This window comes from Enhydra lutris, unplaced genomic scaffold, assembly GCF_002288905.1.
Source record: "Enhydra lutris kenyoni isolate GAN:26980312 unplaced genomic scaffold, ASM228890v2 scaffoldscaffold52, whole genome shotgun sequence".
NCBI classification, from domain to species: Eukaryota; Metazoa; Chordata; class Mammalia; order Carnivora; family Mustelidae; genus Enhydra; species Enhydra lutris.
The window spans coordinates 841,225-861,564 of NW_019154136.1; the positions used below are offsets into that span (position 1 = coordinate 841,225).

The 20,340-nt window shown below is 42.8% G+C and overlaps 1 protein-coding gene across 1 annotated transcript in view; it reads right to left on the bottom strand.

Annotated features, from left to right (window-relative positions):
* Window positions 1-78: 78 nt before the first annotated feature.
* Window positions 79-20,340, bottom strand: part of LOC111157168 (taxilin gamma) — a 57,406-nt gene continuing 37,144 nt past the window's right edge. Inside the window, exons 4-10 of the mRNA XM_022518444.1 lie at window positions 17,859-18,029; window positions 16,972-17,166; window positions 13,699-13,818; window positions 12,096-12,170; window positions 6,314-6,406; window positions 3,889-3,984; window positions 79-3,050 (exon numbers count right to left, since the gene is read on the bottom strand). Of these exons, the coding sequence (XP_022374152.1) occupies window positions 2,730-3,050; window positions 3,889-3,984; window positions 6,314-6,406; window positions 12,096-12,170; window positions 13,699-13,818; window positions 16,972-17,166; window positions 17,859-18,029 (1,071 nt within the window). The 3' untranslated portion in view covers window positions 79-2,729. The remainder of the gene's footprint in view (window positions 3,051-3,888; window positions 3,985-6,313; window positions 6,407-12,095; window positions 12,171-13,698; window positions 13,819-16,971; window positions 17,167-17,858; window positions 18,030-20,340) is intronic.

The window sequence follows — 20,340 nt, forward strand, 5'->3', positions numbered from 1 at the left end:
ACCCAACCGTGTGCAGCAGTCCTTGCGGTGGCTCGACAGGTGAGGTCGCGTGGGCAACGGAAGGAGACACAGACGCTGTCAAATTTATCATACATATTTACTTAATCTATACAGAATCGTGTAGATAAAATCAGATTCACATTAGTGAAAAATCTCTACAAAATGTCTTTGAAAAGCAAAACAAGACTGCCTCTGAACAATTCGTATCCTCATGAAAGACGTGGGCTGTAAAAATAAAGCCGTGTGTTTAGCACAAACTAGAAGATCTCTGCATCTTTTGTTTTTCACAGTTATTTCCATCTACAGTCTGAAAGAGGTAGATTTTTCTGCAACACCTGAGAATTGGATTGTGATAACCAGGTGTAATAAAGGCAGTTGCATACATAACTAAAAAACACTGGTCTCAAGACCAAGAAATGTACTCCTAACACGTCTGAGGGTGAAATGGTCCATGATCCAAGACCCAAGTATTCTCTACTCCTCGGAGTCTATGGCCACTACGAGTAACACACAGCAAGATCCCATGACGGAGCGACAGATGCAGCTGAAGTGAATGTGACATTTAAACCTTTTCTGGACCAGCCTAACAGCGGGACAGTGTTCTAGAACACGGTGGACACAGGGCGTGCTACAAAGCCACAACACTGGGCTGGTGAGGTGATCGCTCTAAGAGGGTGTCTGCAGAGGGGCCTGTTTGTATTCGCAGGGTGATGGGAGGAAGGATTCCCAAAGGACCCCTCATGCATCCCAAACAGAATCGACCTTTAAATACCATGACCGCATCTAGCTACAGATACATAGTCAAAGCCGAAAGCAGCAGGCCAAGGACTGTTAATCACATCGCTTTAGAAAGCCCTTGAGAATAGGCAACGAGTCCGAGAATTACCTCTTCCACACAGGACAAGCACCACAAAGAGACGTGGTTGGCTACACGAATGGCTTCAGTGAGAGCTGTACATCCAGCGGAGTTCTTGTGAAATAGGATCATTAGTACTAATTGTAAAGTAGATTATATTTCTGATAAATACCTTCATTCCTCTAGGGGAAAGGAGTCCAACATTTCATCTAGTAGCTGAAAGGAGTATTTATACGAGGCCGTCGGAGGAGGGGATATTTGTTTTTAGCTTCCGACTCATTTTTGACAGTCACGAGAGAACCGGCTCTGGTTTGCTTTCCCTCCACTCTCTGGCCCCTTGATTCCTATGACCAATGGTGGCGGAAGCTTCTATGAGACAACTTTCAATTCATTCAACCCACTTTAGACCATGAATAGGACAGGACTTTACAAAGACACTTTTAAAGAGAAAACCCTTTTAACTGGACAGAACGGACTTTGATTTAGTCCAGTGAGCAATTTCAGTGTCAGTTTGATAGTTTTGCTCTGTGGAATGTGGTAATATCAATTCTAGTAGAGCCTATTTCATAAATTATTTCAATGCAAATTTTATCAGGGACAAAGTCCAAGCTTGCGTGGTACAATCTGACTTACTTGCCTATCTCAGCCATATTCAACATCCTTAAGAACAAAGAAAACTAACTGAGAAGTGACGTGCTTCATATGGAAAGTTCCCCCTTGATCCTACTACTGGCTCTTTTCTTAAAAAACTAATTAAGAAAAGGGTTGAGAACCAGACCAAAAGCATCATCGGTCTTGACTACTGAAAACTCTGCCAAGTCTTCCCACGGTTAAGTTAAAAGTGTGGGTTCCAGTCTTTCTGTTTTAGAAATAAAACCCATTTCAGTTAGCATGATCCGCAATTCAAATTAACCTTTTTAAAAATCTGGAGAACTCCGCTGGCGGGATTCGCAAACAGTTGAACACCAAATTTCAAGTCGCTAGGAGGGCAGCACGGTAGCGGAGGGGCTTCCGCTTGATGAAAGCTACACGTGAACTTTGACCCTCACTGTCTTACAATGACGACTACCGGCGGCCGCCTTGTGCGGGAGGGGAGGACGCGCACCCAAATCCCGAAGTAAGCAAACAAGCCGCCGTACTCCAGAACGGACATCTAGGTGGTCCGAGCTCAAACGTGGATTCTAGTTCTAACCTGAAACCAAAGCAGTGGGATTGTTCTTAGTCACAAACATTAAGCCTGTTTTGTTTGCCCAATGATTGGTCTGTATCTACTACCGTAAAAGTGACACCTTTATGTACATCTGCCACGACTGAGTATTCGAGGCTTACAGCCATGTCAATTTGATACAAATATTATCAAAAAGCTAATCTGAATCAAAGATGCTATGCTTATTTCTGACCCAACCCTAGTTTAGTTTTACTTGGCATTAAAGTGGGCTATTAGAGAAAACTAAATCATCTTGATTTTTTTTTTTTTGAGTTCTATTAATGGAGGGGTGGGATGTTTGAATCAATATTGTTTTCACATCAGGGAACCATTCTCAGAACATAGTTCCCTTGTGATGATCGGCCCTATCTCGAGTGAAATTTGAGTAATTCTGTCCGAGGAACAGGGAAAATAGGACAAGGTGATGGTCACATGCATTCCACGGAAGGGAAATGAGGCAGATGTGCAACACGGCTGAGGAAAATGTATAGAGGAAAACTATTCAAAACTGCTAAGCAGCCTCCTGTACCACGTAAGTCCAGTAGTTCTAAGAAAATACAGATATGGTAGAAAAAGTAAGAAAATTTTCACCACAAAACCAATAGTTACTACTAACAGAAAGTTATACACAAAATAGAGCTCTCGATACAGTGATCATACTTCCTTTCAGTCAACGGACTCGATGCCCGGCACGGCACCTGCAGACACGGCCGGTTTCTCCTTCGCGGGCCTGGGGGCGGCGTCCAGGGGGCCCCCCGGGGCGCTTCTAGAAGCAGTGTTCAGCTCCTTGGGGGCCTCCGGGCCAGGGCAGGGCTGCGTGGCGGGCAGCGCCGCATCCTCGCCCGCAGCTCTCCCGGAGACCTGCTCCTTCAAGACCTCCACCCTCTCGTTGAGCTCGTTCCGCTCCGTCTGGAGCGCCCGGCACAGCTTCTCTAACCGGTCCAGTTTGATCTGGAAGGCCTTGTACTCTTTATCACGGACAGTTTTCTGGAAGGGAAAAAGAGGGCTTACGTAACCTCGCTGAACACCAGTCCGTTCACGGGACACAAACAGATTAACCTGAGCCGCACTGGAAACCACTTGTTCAATCACGTCTCGGAGGCGTTGGGTCTCCTCCGCCCGCACCTGAGCGGAAGCGGCTGCTCCGCCCGTCTACGCGCACCAGGTGGGACTTAACGGTTCCCCACCGTCCCGGGGAGGCCAAAGAAATAACCGAAATGCCCTTTTAAAAGCATTTTGTATTGATCAACTACTAAGGAAATTTCAAGATACTCATCACAAAGCTAAAGATCAGAAACTTAAGGGCCTGATTAAACACAGAAAAGGATTCTTTTCCACACAGATTTCTCTTGTTCTACCATTTAGGTGAGAACGGGATCGAGCCGGGAAATCGCGCGCGCGCACACGGTACATTTGGGCCGGCAAACCCCCTCCTCTGCCGCCTTTTCCGAAGCCTCCGTCCAAGCAGGAAGGCAGGCAGCGGGCCGGTCTCGGCATCGCCGGAGGTGGGCCCCGTGGCGGCGGCGTCAGCCCCACCCGGATTCTTGCAAACCGCCCCCGGAACTCGGCGATCAGACCGCGTGGACCCCTGCGACCCCGGTCTTCACAGGCCGCGGGCCCGCGACACCCCGCCGCTCTACGGCCGCCCCCGCCCCGCGAGCCCCGAGGACACTGGCAGACCGCGCGCAGCCGTCCCCGCCCCGGCTCCGGCCAGAGCCCTCCGCTCTGGCAGCGGTGTCACCGCGCGGCCCTGCCCTGTGTGGGGCGGCAGCTCCATCCGTCCCCGTGACGACGAACACACCTTAGTCGTGGGAAACCACCTCACCTCCTCAGCCATTTGCAGAAGCGCTTTGTTATTGTTTTCCCATTTGGTACGCCATATTATTGTTTCTTTTTCCAGTTTTTTAATTTTCTTTGTCATCTGTCAATCAACACAGTTGCAAATGTAAATTCTAAGTTCCATCTCTCTCCACCCTGTCCCACCACAGAACCACGCTGCTCCCCCCGCCCCCCTCACTGCACCGGCCTCGCGCAGGGACCGCGGCGCCCCGGGAGCGCCCACAGGGGCCGCGGCGGGAAGCGAAGGCGGGGCTCGCAGTGCGGGACACGCCAACCTCCCCCGCTCCGGAGGCCGCGGCGCACGGAGGAAGCGGCCCGACGGCGCACACTGGCCGCTCTGACCTCGGCCGGGGCGCCCCTTTCCTTCTGCCTGGGGTTGACCAGGAGAGACCCCTCCCAGGGCTGGACGGAAACATGTCCAAGTTGGGGTCTTCTATTCACTCATCTGTCTGGCTCTTGGCAGGACAGGGGTGTCCAAGCTCCCTGCGAAGATTCAGAACTGATGATCTACCACAACATCCAAGACCACATCCGTTTCAAAACTATGGGCAGGGTCACTTCGGGAACATTCTAGCGACCAAGAAAAAAAGGGTCGTTTTATCCTTTGCTTTGGGCATCCTCCCAACTCTGCAGGACTGACTTTAGGTTTTGCTGAAGAGAAAATGGGCCCCCAAATAAGCAGAACATTCTTAAACCTGTAAGAACCCAGTTTTCAGAAATTCACAGCGAGACTTCTCTCTCCGCCCGGCCCCGAGCCCCGTTTTCAAGATTCCTCCGCGCACTGCTGACTGCGCCCCCGCTCCGATCCCACGCGGGGCACCAAGCCAAGTGCCATCAGGGGAAACAAGGATAGGGCAGAGCCAGCGCCCTGCCACAAAACTGTAACACGAGGCAGGGTGGGACAAAGACCACGGGAAGAGCTAAGATCTGGGTCGAGTGTTGACCGACCGCGATCTCCAAGCTGAGAGTAGCAAGGACAGCGACCCCCAGGGCCTGTCTTAACCTCTGTTCAGCCTTAACAGGGCGCTCGCTGTGTGCAGGGACCCTCGGCTGGAAGGACCGGCTGGAAGGACCGCGGGCCGCACTAATGCACCACTCCCCACACTCCCCGTCGCCTGGGTCCAAAAATACCGGAAGGTGGTAATTTGAGCACTTAACACGGCTAAGCACTGTCTGAAATACTCCACTTTAGGGAGGTAGGTGTTTGTTATTTATACAGAAGACCCAGAAAGGTTCAACAGCTTGTCCCCAGCCACACATTATATGACACAGCTGGGACACGACCCAGAGCCCACTCCCCCAGCCACTACGTAAGACCTAGTTATAGTCACGACGAACATCTACTGGATGCTTACGAAGTGCCAGGCAATGCTGTACTTCTACCCAACCCACCACCATTTCATAAAGTCCCATTTTAAAGGGAATATGCCACATAAAATAAGGATGGATGGATGGACGGATGGATATACTCTGGTTCTCAGCTTGGTTATCAAGGATATTGCTTTCCTTAACGTAGACAAGAATATTAAAAAATAAGTCAAATAAAGAATGGGTTTGGTTGAAGGAGAAAGAATTTAGTGGGAGGGGCGCCTGGGTGGCTCAGTGGGTTAAGCCTCTGCCTTCCGCTCAGGTCATGATCTCAGGGTCCTGGGATCGAGCCCTGCATCAGGCTCTCTGCTCAGCAGGGAGCCTGCTTCCTCCTCTCTGCCTGCTTGTGCCTACTTGTGATCTATTAAGTAAATAAATGAAATCTTTAAAAAAAAATTTTTAGTGGGAGTATAGTTTAAAAAAAACAAAAAACAAAAAACTAAAGGTAGAAACACTGGGGCACCTGGTTGGCTCAGTCGTGGAGCGTGCAACTCTTGATCGGGGTTGTGAGTTTGAGCCCCATGTAGGGGGTGGGGAATAATTAAAAAAAAAAAAAAAAAAAAAGATGGAAACACTGACATTTTGATTACATATAAATAAAAATACATAAATATAAATATACATAAATGTGTATGTGTGTGTGTGTGTATGAAATCAACCAACCAAAAGGTGTAATTACTATTCCAGGCTTGGATATCTTCAAATAATCTCCAAAAACACAAAGCTTTGGGAAGGAGGGGCGGGGTGCAACTGAGCGAATAAAACAAAAGACACAACAAAAAAGAAACCACTTTATGTGTAACAACAAGTTGAATTTAATACAGGAATTCACTTTAATAAAGCTGGTATTTAAGCACAGAGACCACTGGCTACATGGGGCACACCAAGGGCAAAATGACCAAATGGGATGCCACTGGACGGTCAGAGAAGAAATGAAGACTGTACCATAACAACAGCAACTCATCCAAGTCGTGTTCGTGCTTAAAACAGCTTCTTATATAAATTCCCTTTTAGGTAATATTCTACTAAAAATATGCAAGTACCTTTTCCATTTCCTGCCGGAAGGTTGTAAACAATTCATTGCTTTTTGCCATGGTAGTCTGGAATTCTTCAAACTTATCCATATAAAGAGAAAGCTACAGAAAAAAAGTAATGAAATATCCTGAGTTCCAGGTAAACAATTTAAAGCAATTCCTAAAGACTTTCTAAAAGGACATAATATGGTTAAACATTAGTTATCTGATACAAGTGACAGAAAGAGGAACGCACACCCAGCCCTTGGCTACCAGAGACAGCTGAAGTTCTATAACCCACTGAATCCCCTGAAACTGAGGAAATTTTGTTGACTTAAACATCTTTAGATGTAAAATGTTTAAAATGTACAAACAGGGGTGCCTGGGTTGCTCAGTCGGTTAAGCGGCTGCCTTCAGCTCTGGTCATGGTCCCAGGGTCCTGGGATCAAGCCCTGCGTCCAGCTCTCTGCTCAGCAGAGAGCTTGCTTCTCCCACTCTCTCTCTGCCTGCTGCTCTGCCTACTTGTGATCTCTGTCAAATAAATAAATACAAATTTTTTAAAAAATAAAATGTACAAATATTTACTAGCTCCAATCCACCAATTACCTCTCCTTACATTTGAGAAATTGTCCATGGAAAAAGAACATTCTTTTAGAACATCACCTGCATAGTTCCTAGCTTGGTATCAAGGATAGCTCTCTCCTTAACATAGGCAGGAAAACAAAACAGAAGTCGAAGCACTGGCTTGGGGGGCGGGGGGGGGGGGGGGCGCAGGTGCGAGAATTCAGTGTGATGGATTGTTTGGACATTCGATTTGGACTGATTTGGGTATTGGGGGCCATGGCTCTAAAGTACACTTCAAATACTGGAAATTGTGATAACCATAATAATATTCCTGGTGTGTTATAGAATATCAAAAGTTTTAAATGCATGTTCATAGCTGTTTTCCTCGAAGATGGAATATCCAGGTAGACTATTCCATCTGAGAGCTCAAAACTGGCCCATACTGGGTAGTTAGTAAGTGGCAACTACCATGACACCGAGACTTACATGCCTGCATTACAGAACAACGGGTCAACAAACACCAATCCAACTCTCTCCTCAACAAATGCTGGAAACTGACATGGTAAGAGCATAGAATGAGACCAACACTTGGCAAGGACAGCCACATTTAGACTAGGAAAAGTAAGACGTGACAGCCAAGGAGACAAACTAATGATCAAATAACACGACCCAGGGTGACACATATCGCTGACAACAGAAGTTTCAATGGTTAACAATCCAGCGGAATCCGAGCTGCCTGGGAGCTTCATAGAAGGGTCCTCTGGTGATCTGCCCTGGAGAATTAGCAATGACTCCCACATTTAAGTCCATCTTCCAAAGCCATCTACAAACAGACTATATGCCTTTTCCACATCAATACTCTTCTCCATTTACATGGACAACTCAGAGCTAATAAGAGGTTCAAATTTCCTAGAAGCAATCTAGCGCAATCCTAGGTTATAGTGGAAAGTTAAAAAAACTTGAATTTTCAAAGTTAGGCTACCTTTACAGGAAATGAGCATCACCACATCATAAAACATGCCCAAAGACAAAACAGCATTCAAAAGAGGTGCTCTTAAAGATTCAGACCAGTCTTAGGGTGCCTGGGGGGCTCAGTCGTTAAGTGTCTGCCTTTGGCTCGGATCATGATCCCAGGGTCCCGGGATCGAGACCCGCATCAAGCTCACTGCTCAGCAGGAAGCCTACTTCTTGCGTTCCCTCTCTGGCTGTGTCTCTATTAAATAAATTGATTAAATCTTAAAAAAAAAAAAAAAAGATTCAGACCAGTCTCAATGTATCAAGTGCATTTTAGAAATAATTTAGAGACCTTACAAGATTAAATATAAATGTGTTGTATAAGAAACTTTTATTTATTTTTTTTTAAAGATTTTATTTAATTATTTTATCAGAGAGAGAGAGGGAGAGAGCAAGCACAGGCAGACAGAATGGCAGGCAGAGGCAGAGGGAGAAGCAGGCTCCCTGATGAGCAAGGAGCCCGATGCGGGACTCGATCCCAGGACGCTGGGATCATGACCTGAGCCGAAGGCAGCTGCTTAACCAACTGAGCCACCCAGGCGTCCCTAAATATAAATGTGTTGTATAAGAAACTTTTAAAATAAACACTTTTCTCAACAGAATGTAATCTAGTTACTTGGAAAAGGGTGGACTATAGGTAAATGCCTAATTTCACCTGTCCATAAAGACATCAGAAGTATTTTCTGTACCTTTCCTTTGAGTGAGGAGGCAGTATCTGCTACCCTTACTACACATTAGACAAACACAGTGAGTGAAAGACTGCATTAGCACAAACAAGGGGTTTGGACTGAAAAATAGGGAAGCAACAAAGAAAAGCCTAGGCCCAGATGGTCTCATGGGTGAACTCCACCAAACATTTAAAGATGAATGAATGTCAATTCTTCCTAAAGTCTTCCAAAAAAAAAAAGATACTGAAGAGAAGGGACACTCCCCAATTCATTTTATATAAGGTCAGCCTTTACCCTGATATTAAAGCCAGATAAGGATACTATTAGAAAACTATAGGCCAACATCCCTGATAAATATAGCTGCAAAAATTCTCAACTACATACTAGCAAACCAAATTCAATAGCACATTAAAAAGATCACAGACCATGACCAAATGGAATTCATCCCTGTGATGATGCAAGAATGGTTCAACATACACAAATCAATAAATGTGACATTCCACATTGATAAAATAAAGGAGAAAAATCATGATCATCTCATCAGGTGCAGAAAAAGCACCTGACAAAATACAACGTCCATTCATGATATTAAACACTCAACAAATTGGGGACAGAAGGAATATACTTCAATGTAATAAAGGCCATACATGACAGACTCACAGCTAATATCATACTCAACCATTAAAAGTTTAAAAGCTTTCCTTCTACTAGAATTCCTAGCCAGAGCAATTAAGCAAGAAAAATAAAAGGCATCCAAATCAGAAAGGAAAAAATAGAACTGTGTCTGTTTGCTGACAAAATGATCTTACATACAGGAAATCCTGAAGACTCCACCAAAAACCTGTTAAACTCAGTAAAGTTTCAGAATGTGAAACCAACATACAGAAATCAGTTGCATTTCTATACACTAACAACAAAATATCTGAAAAAGAAATTAAAAAAAAAAAAACAATCCTAAATTTACAATAGCATCAAAATCACTAAAATACTTAGAAATAAATTTAACCAAGGATATAAATGATCTACTCACTGAGAACTAAGACACTGATGAAAAACTTGAACAACACAAAGTGGAAAAATATCTGTGTTCAAGGATCAGAAGTTAATATTATTAAAATGTCTGCACTACCCAAAGCCATCTATATTTAATCCCTACCAAAACTCCAATGGTATTTTTACAGAGATAGAAAAAACAAACCTAAAATTTGAATAGAACCACCAAAGAGCTAGAATAGCCAAAGCAATCCTGAGAAAGAACAAAACTGGATGGAGGCACCATGCTCCCTGACTTCCAACTATATTACAAAGCTAAAGCAGTCAAAACAGTATGCTACCAGCATAAAATCAGACACACAAAGGAAAAGAGTTGAGAGCCCAGAAATAAACCTATACACTATGGTCAACCAATATTTGACAAAGGAGCCAAGAATACTCAATGGGGAAAGGACAGTCTCTTCAATAAATGGTGTTGGGAAAACTGGACCCCTCTCTTACCACTATTCACAAAAATTAAAGACTTAAACATAAGACCTGAAACCATAAAAACTCCTGGAAGAAAACACAGGTAAAAAATTCCTTGAGGGGCACCTGGGTGGCTTAGTGGGTTAAGCCTCTGCCTTTGGCTCAGGTCATGATCTCAGGGTCCTGGGATCGAGCCCCGCATCAGGCTCTCTGCTCAGCGGGGAGCCTGCTTCCTCCTCTCTCTCTGCCTGCTGCTCTGCCTACTTGTGATCTCTCTCTCTCTGTGTCAAATAAATAAATAAAATTTTAAAAAAAATTCCTTAAAAGCAGTCTTGGAAATTTTGGTCATGACACCAAAGGCACAAGCAAAAATCAAGAGGGACTACACTGAACTAAAAAGCTTCTGTACATCAAAGAAACAACAAAATGAAAAGGCAATTATGGAATGGGTAAAAATACCTGCAAGCCATATACCTGATAAGGGGTTAATATACAACATATATAAGGAGTTCACACGATTCAAGAGCAAAAAAACAAATATAATCCAATTTAAAAATGGACAGAAGACCTGAACTGACATTTTTCCAAAGACCTACAAATGGCCAACAGGAACATGAAAAGGTGCTCAACACCACTACTACTCAGGGACATGCAAATCAAAACCACAATGAGATGTCATCTCACCTGTTAGAATGGCTATTATCAAAAAGACAAGAGATGACAAATGTTGGCAAGGGTGTAGAGAAAAGGGAAATACTGGGCACTGTTGGTGGGAAAGTAAATCAGCAGTTACTGTGAAAACCAATATGGAGGTTTCTCAAAATTAATAACAGAACTAGCATGTGATCTAGGAATCCTACTTCTGGGTATATACCTGAAGATGATGAGATCACTATCTAAAAGTGATACATACGCACTCCTATATTCACTGCAGCATTATTCAAAATAGCCAAGATATGGCAACAGCCTAAGTGCCTACTAACAGATGAATGGATAAAGAAAATGTGGTATAAATACACAATGCAATATTATTCAGTCATTTAAAAAAAAAAAAAAAAAGAGGGGTGCCTGGCTGGCTCAGTGGGTTAAGACTCTGCCTTCGGCTCAGGTCATGATCTTAGGGTCCTGGGATCGAGCCCCGCTTCGGGCTCTCTGCTCAGCGGGGAGCCTGCTTCCCCCCCTCTCTCTGCCTACTTGTGATCTCTGTGTCAAATAAATAAATAAAATCTTAAAGAAAAAAAGAAAGAAATCTTTCCATTTGTGATAATATGGATGGACCTTTAGGGCATTATGCTAGGTGAAATAGGCCAGAGGAAAGACACTATGATCTCACTTATATATGGAATCTAAAAAAGCCAAACTCCTAGAAATAGAAAGTGGAGTGGTGGCTGTCAGGGGCTGATGGGAAGGGGACATCCAAAGATAATGGTCAAAGGGTACAAATTTTCAGTTAGAAGATGAATGCGTTTGGAGGATCTAATGTACAGCATGGTGACTATACTTAATAGCGTGTCATATACTTTAAAGAGAAGAAAAAGTAGGGAAGGCCCCATTAAAATTACCATCTCCATGGCTCTGAGAGTAGAGTGGTTAATAGGCAATTTTTAAAACGGGTTATGTTCTCACAGCACAAAATTGTGAAGATTTTAGGTTCAACTATATGAAACTGCCATTTCTGTAGGTCAAAGAAGTATCAGCGATTTCATGTAATTCAACTTAATACAAAAGAGTGCCAATCTGCAGACTCAGTTCTTCGTTAGTTGAAAATTAGCAGACCCACATGGAAGCAGACTGAGAAAGGGACGAAACACCTGGGGTATTGGAAAGGGGACGCTGCAGACAGCATCACAACTGTCCCAGTCTGCTGAGACCTAAGTGCTTCCTGGGACACAGGACTCTGAGTGCTAAAACCACGAAAGTCCTGGGCAAATCAGGATGAGCTGGTCACCCTAAGTGAAGAGGAAAACTCCAAGAGGGACACGTGATCTACTCTCAGTTCTGGCTGGGAACAAGCATAAGCACCTTAGAGAAGATTCAAGGTTTATATCAAATGAACCATCGATTTTTTTTTTAACAAATGCTACTATCCCCTGCTGTCAAGTTACCTGCTGTTTTAGTTGTACTTCTTGCTGTTTCATTTGTTCATATTTGTGCCTCGATTCTGTTGCTTCTTTTAATAACTAGAAAACAGAAACATTCTGGCAAAATACTAATAGTAATTACAAATATGATTATAATGTCAAATGACCAGAGAGAGAGAGTTAGGCTTAATCCTTCCACTCATTATTTTAGCAAGAACTACAAGCCTATAGATAAAATTTTCGGTTACATCAATTGCTCATTACCTCTCCAATCTGTTCTACTTGGTAACATTCAGGAATGTTGGAACACTCTTTTACTGCTTAGAAAGAGTGCCCTGGAGGCCGAATAATAGGTTTATAAAACTCAGGGTTAAACTGTTGTTTCAGGTGAAAATAATTAGAAGTTTGGTATTAGCAGAAAACATGACTAGGAATCTTGACAGTATCTCGACGGCTCAAAAATCCACTTTACTCCTTGAGAGTCAGGATGAGGCAGAGTGAAGGAGTATGGAGCAGAGCAATGAAATCAGAGACCAGTTTCTGATCACTTCTTAAAAAGCAGGGGAGAAGTGGATGAGAGCTTTAATTTATATACTTGAGTTTTCAAGAAAAAGTTATACAGTGAAACAGTTAGTAAGTAACTGTTGAAATTCAGCCCCTGAAGTAAAAAGTCACATGTAGCCCAAATAAGCCCTAAAAAGTCATTAAACCAACTATAAAGTAAGTATGTGCAATGTATGTATGTGTGTGAGAATATATGAAATTTATACCCTCACTTTGGAAAGAACGGTTTCTTCAATTATACACAGGAAAGCATTATTAATTCTCACAGAAGATGGTGCTGTATGAAAAACAGGTCTCTCTTAAGCCTAGACCCACACTCAACATGGTAAGTTCACACCATGAGGGCTGCTCACAGAGCCTTCACACCAGGCTTGCCTCAAGGCCTGTGCTACTTGAGTGAGAGCTGGATGAGCAGTCCTCATTGCCATCATCATTTCTCATCTATATTTGGGGGGGGGGGGCGCTAAGCACATAAAGTTGAATTTGCATTTGTTAAATATACATACCCAGTGAGATTCCACTGTATACACAATTACTGACAGGCAATATAGTCTGAACATACACTCTGGGAACGAAGCTGAGTGATTAGGTATAGAGAATTCTGTTAAAATTTTATCATAAAATTATACCAGAGTAAATAGACAAATAGGTTTCCTAGTTTCAAGTTACTTGTTTGAAAGCAAAGTATCAGGGTATATAGGAGACCAGTGTTTGGTAAGCTCAATATTAAACTGAACCACCACATTTAATGTGTTGAATACTGGTATAATTCTTAAACCTGGTGACCATTACCAAAGTGAAATAACTGTAAGCATGAAAAAGTCGAATGAGTGCAGATCTTTCTACTAATTTGGTCTAATCTCTCCCATGTGTCTTCTGTATAAAAAAAAAAGTTAAACAAATAAATAGCCAAATACTTTCTAACACACACATGGCCTTCTCAGTCTAGAACAAAAAACCAATTAGCATGACCCAGGTGCTCTATTAACGTAGAATAAGTATTTTGAATGGCTTTGGTTACAATTTTGACAATAAATTTCTTTTTTTAAGAAAGAGAACTTACAAACTCTCTCTCTCTTTGATGTTTTTCATCAGCTTCTTTTATTAGCTGTGTCGTCTGCTGAAGCTTGGCATCCACAAGCTGTTGTTGTAATTCCTTATGTTTGAACACTTTATCAATATGCTATGGGAGAAGTAAAATTTCTTACATCACTTAATGAAAAAGGAACACAATGATGAGGAAACAACACAAGTTACAATACCTTGCTTATTCTTACCCTGCTTTTCCTGCTAATACCCCCATAGCTGAGGACATTGGGTCCATGAGTTTCTAGAAGAGTGAGCTTTACCTCACCTTGCAAGCCCTCCTGGGTTTGCACTTGCAGGAAAGGAGGCTTCCAGCTGCTACCCTGTATCCCTCCCTTTCGGAGGCAGACTGTCAAGGAGCCTCATTAACCACACACTTGTACCTCCTATTCCTGCCTTACAATGAAAATGAGGCTCAAAAACGTATCAAGAAAAAGACGGATGAGATCATCAAACTGTTAGACCCATATATCAGACACAGCAACTCCCGGGTATTTTTTTCCCCTTTAAGTTTCCCAAATTTCTCAGCCGGAGGCAGCATGCTGTGACAACTGAAGTGGCCCCAGGTCAAGTCCTGGCTGGCGCGTGGCCTGGGGTAGATTTTGCCCTTGCTGACTCTCACGTCCCTCCTCCAAGCGGAGATAACCACATTTGCCGCAGAGCTCTAAAAGCCAATGTGGTGGTTCTGCTGTGTAAGGTGCCTGGTGCCCAGCACATAGACATTTGCTAAGATGTCATTACGATTTCCAAACAAAATTGTTAAGTAGTTATTTACATACAATACAGTCATCAGAACACCCCTTCTCAGATGTACAGAGTAACTCTTCCTGACCAAAGAACATCCGATAACACTCAAAATAAGACTCACATGTAATGTGCTTAAATGTACATAGTTTTCAAGTTTTCTACATCTATCATGTGTCAGACTGTCATATTAAAAACTAAAAGAACAATTTTAAGAAAATTGAGGCCTTTATAATCTAATATAAAATTTATTCTCTAGGGCAAAAAAGTTCCTTCAATAAACACTCAAAGGAAAAAAAAAAGAGTGAAGAGGAAATCATTTTTTTTAAAGATTTTATTTATTTACTTGACAGAGAGAGACACCAAGAGAGGGAACAGAAGCAAGGGGAGTGGGAGAGGGAGAAGCAGGCTTCTTGCTGAGCAGATAGCCTGATGGGGGACTCGATCCCAGGATCCCGGGATCCTGACCCGAGCCCAGGGCAGATGGTTAACAACTGAGCCACCCAGGCGCCCCTGGAAATCTTCATGTTACAGACTTGAAACCGATCAATCAGTGAAACAGATGCACTTTGTTTAGAGCTTGATTCAAAGAGCTTAAAAAAAAAAAAATTGGGGGGGGAGACACAACTACAGAAAATTGAACGATGACTCAGTGTTTAACATTAAGTAATTACTGTTAATTTTGTTACGTGTGAAAACGATAGCGTGGTTGTGCTTAAAAAAAGAATCCTTATCTTTCTGAGGTACACTCTCAAATATATATGAACGGAATGGAATAGAACACCTTGAAGTTGTATCAAAATAACCCAGGGCAAGCTGATGGGAATAAAGCTGAAACTGTGATTTCATCTGCTAAAACCAGATGACATATTCTCTACTTTTAAGTTTATAATTCTCCATTTAAAAAAGGGAGAAGGCAGAGAGAGTGATTAAGGGGCACTGGGTGACTCAGTCAGTTGAGTGTTCAACTCGTGATTTTGGCTCAGGTCATGATCTCAGGGTCCTGAGATGGAACCCTGCTTTGGGCTCCTGGGCTCCGTGCTCAGAAGGGAGTCCGATTGGGATTCTCTCTCTCCCTCTGCCCCTCCCCCCATGCCCGCATGCACTCTCTCTCAAATAATAAAGAAACAATCTTTTTAAAAAAAGTATTTTTTGAAGGGCTGAATGTAAGACTCTAAGTTAGCATGATCTAAAGTTTGCCTTCAAAACTGAATACAGTAACCCACAGAGGGGCCAATCTTTTTTTCCCTTTAACCAGCTATTTTAATCTACTTGTGTAGGGTTACAACACACACAAAAGCACGTTTCCCTAACTTCAAAGGCAGGGGATGCACTGTATAAAAAGCCTGATGCCAGCAGAAAGGACAGATACCTACCATTTGCATCAACATGGATGAACTGGAGGGGATTATGCTGAGTGAAATAAGTCAAGCAGAGAAAGATAGTTATCATACGGTTTCACTCATATGTGGAATATAAGGAATAGTGTAGAGGACCACAGGGGAAGGGAGGGAAAACTGAATGGAAGAAATCAGAGAGGGAGACGAACCATGAAAGACTCTAGACTCCAGGAAACAAACTGAGGGTTACAGAAGGGACGGGGGTGGGAGGATGGGGTAAACAGGTGATGGGCGTTAAGGAGGGCCCATGTGGTGACGGGCACTGGATGCTATATGCAACTCATGAATCACTGAACGCTACATCAAAAACTAATGATGTGCTCTATGCTGGCTAACTGAAAATAAGGGAAAAAAACTTTTAGCAGATAAACATGTGAAAGAAATAAATTAACATCATTTTCTTTGAATAAACAAATAAATAAATAAAAAGCCTAATGTCTCTAATCCTGCCCATTTGGCCTGTAAAAATGAGGAGGCTTTAAAAAACAAAAAAACAGACCATCACCTGTTTGCTTTTAATTAACACCTCTGAATTGCCTGACTAGCCTGAAAAAGTCGTAGTCGGAGACCAATGACCAAGACCAGCAGGCATGGATCCTTCCAATAAGCTTTTTACTTCAGTGGGTATGAGAGTTTAGAAATAGGTTCTATTTTTCCTCTCAAATAGTATAGAACCCCCACTAAAAGAAAGAATCTAAAACGCAGGTATAATACAACGGTAATGTAGACTGTATAGGTTATCACAGATGTCTGAGTTACAGCGTATCTGAAGGCCAAATATTTATTATTAGTCTAGATAAGGGGGAAAATCTGCATGCTAAATATGCAATCTTGTAGCATCAGGTGGAAGACAAGGAGCACTTAACACTTCTCTAAGAAACCGCCTCACCTACCCACAGCCACAGACTCTTCTCAACTATCTAAGTGACAACCCCCAAGACTCCTGTTCTCGTGGCGGCTAAAGTTTTCCTGAGAAAAACCCAACTTGCACTACGAAAATATAAAAGTTCTAAAACATCCTGTGACGGTAGTATTCCTCTGGCAGTGAATGGGGAGAAACCCCCGTTGATCACGAGAAGCTGTCTGAACCAACAGAATGGCTTTACCTCCTCCCTCAGAGCGTACTGTTCAATGAGCTTCTTCAGCTTCTCTCCCAGCTCAATGTTTTCCTGGCGGAGCTTGGCGTTGTGTATGTCATGTTGCTCCAGCTGCGCCTGGATTTCATTTAAAGTGATCTGGAAGTGTGCAGTGGCTTCTTTACGTCTTTCTTCCTCCTCTCGTGCCTGCTGCATATTTTCTTCCTTATTATCCAAAAAAACTCCTGTTAATGGTATAGACTTACACAGAAGATACTCATAAAAGCTGCCGCTGCTCCAGGGGTTTACTTATTGTGACCCTAAAGGGTTGCTTCTGAACTCTGATTCCCCTTCCCTTTATCTGGAACCAGAAGGTGATCATCTGATAAGCACACAGCTTTTCCTGAGTAGACAATCAGAGAGGCAAACTGCCCTGCTGTAAAACGAGTGCTATGTGCTATTCTAAAAGTACTTAGCCTCTGGGTACTGGGGATAGGCAAGGGTGGTTTGGCCATGCAGCTGGTGAACAGCTCCTAAGGAGCTCAGCGGCTGTTTTCCCTCCCCAGATCCAGTCTCTGCCTCAAGTCTGTTTCTGTTTGGCTTCGCATTCATGTCAGCTTCTCTTACGTGGTAATCAACTACCTCAGTGCTCAGCAAAAAACTGGCAACTCTGAGTTTCCTAAGCCAGGGCTCCAGGCAGATAAGCTGTGGTCTAAAAATCAATCTCAATTAGATTTCCCATGGCCAGGTATGAGGTCCATTAAGAAGCATCAGGCCAAGCAAAATAGTAGAAAACTGGTTGCTATCTGTCTCCATGTAGAGACAAAAGATTTACTTCAAATAGGTACACAGTGATTATAAAATAAGCCAAGCCAGTGTCAGTCCCTCCTGAAAAACAGAAAACTGAACCAACTAACCTTTAATGTCTTATTGTGACGCTGCAGTTCCCGGCAAAGAGACTCTAGTTTGCTTCTTGCCAATATAGCCTTGCTGTGCTCACTCTGCAAGTGAACTTTCTCTTTCACAATTTGGGCTTGTTTCTTCTGCAAAATCTTCATTTGCTTCTGAACATTCCTGCTTTCCTCCAGCTAAAATTAATAAACACTTTACAATCAGGAAGTACAATGAAAACCTTTGAGTTACGGCTGGAGGAATTACACTAAGAACTATGGAACTACATTTTCAAAAACCAAGTACTACAGTATTTTTTAAAATTTATTTTGTAACATATTACTCTGCCAACCTTCTCTTTTCTAGTCATGATAGGAAAGTAAACAAATAATTAAGGATAGGGGAAAAAACAATCTTAATCTATTTAAAAAAAACAAACAAAACTCTACCCCTAAAGCGGGGCTCAAACTCACAACCCTGAGATCAAGAGTCACACGCTCTACCGACTGAGCCAGCCAAGCACCCCTTAATCTCTTATTAAAAATTGTTAAATGGTGTTTTTGGAAAAACTTTAGAAATCAACACCATGGAGTTTTACTTTTCTGAAAAACACACAGGCTGCTCTATTGAAATGGTCCTCCAAATTAGAATAAGCAGTACTGGGGCACCGGGGTGGCTCAGTCAGCTAAGCATCCAACTCCAGATTTTGGCTCAGGTCAGGATCTCTGGGTTGTGAAACTGAGCCCCGCACCGGGATCCATGCTGGGTGTAGAACCTGCTGAAGGTTCTCTCTCTCTGTCTCCCTCTGCCCACACTCCCCTCCTCAGCTCAGGCACATGCACGTGCTAAGAAAAAAAAAAAAAAAAAAGAAAAAGAAAAAGCAGCATTCAAGTTTTTTTGTGAGAAAGAGAGGAATTGCTGCAATTTTAGGTTTAGAGCAAGTAAGTATATTTCAAGGTTAAATCAACGCTAACAGATTAAGACAGCAATCTTCCTGACGGTTTCACAGAAAAGATGCTGAGTCAATTTCAAGAGCAAGAGTGACACCTTGTGGCCTATCAAAACACACCAAGCATCCTTAAATGCCATATGCTCACAGCTATTAAAAACATCCTTACAGAAATTCTTGCAGAAAAAGTAATTTTATTTTTGTATAATACTTTTGCAAAGTAACGTTATTATGACCACAGGCGCAGCACAGCTGCAGGAGGCTCCCCGCCTGTACAGATGATCTGTAACTCCGCGGAGAGCTGCAAGCCCCGCCCTCTCGGGCTCAAGGTGATCACAGTCCCGAATCCCAGGATCACCGTTCCTTTGCTCTTCTCGTTCACCTCATTTGTGTGTGGTCCTAAAAGAACTGTTCTGGTTTCAGTTATTTTGACTTTTCTGTGGCTAGTGCAATTAAAAAACTGAGTATCTTCTTGAATTTAAATTGAGCTTAAATAGCTGCGTGTAGCTAACGGCTACCATTTTGGACAGCACAACTGTAGATTATATTGCTAGAACGCATCCAAATTGTTTGCACAGATCAAGAAACAGAAAACCCTTTCTGTAAATGGCCAAAAAGTAAGTGTTTTAGGCTTTGTGGGCCACATACTCTGTTGCATTGTCGTCTTCTTTTCCTTAAACACTTTAAAAACGTAAAACCATTTTTAGCTTGTGGGCAGTACAGAAACAGGCCTCGGCAGATTTGGCCCCACTGGTTACAGGACATCTCACTTAAAAAATATGCCACACACAGCGTACTTTACTGACCCATTCTAAAGCCAATGGGCATTTGGGTTGTTCCCAGACTTGACTGCTTACAGTGTTATGAACACTGTCCTATGTGCTCCCTGCTGTACACATGCAAGAACTTCTCTGGGTGCAAACCCAGGAGCGGGACTGCTAGGCAGTGACTCAAGTTCTACTTCGCATGACAATGCCAGACTCTTTTTGAGAGCGGCTGGCAAATTTATTCTCCCATCAGCAACTTAGAAGAGATCATGTAGATAGATGCACATCCTCTCCAAAACTAAGTACAATCAGAATTCTTAATTTATGCCGCTGCAGTGGATATAAAATCACATCTCATTCTGGTCCAGATTTGCATTTCCCTGATCACTAATAAAGTCGAACATCTCTTTATATGTTTATGTACCTTTATGTTAAGGTATCGTTGTATCTTCATGTTTTTCCACTTCTCTAAAATGCCTCTTACCTATCTCTTGCCCAGTTTCCCATTGGGTTATTTGTTCTTTTTGTATTCATTTGTAGGTGTTCCTTAGATATTCCTGAAACTAAATATTCTGTTGGTTGTATTTGCTGGAATATGTTCTTCCCAGTTTTTTTAATGTGACGTCTCACTGTCTTTTGAAGTGTCTTTTGCTGAACAGAAAGTTAATTTCAACACAGCCAATTCTTGCAATCCTTTCTCTGATAGTGCTTTTTGTGTTGTAAGAAATCCTTCCCTTGGGGCGCCTGGGTGGCTCAGCTGGTTAAGCATGAGACTCTTGATATCAGCTCGGG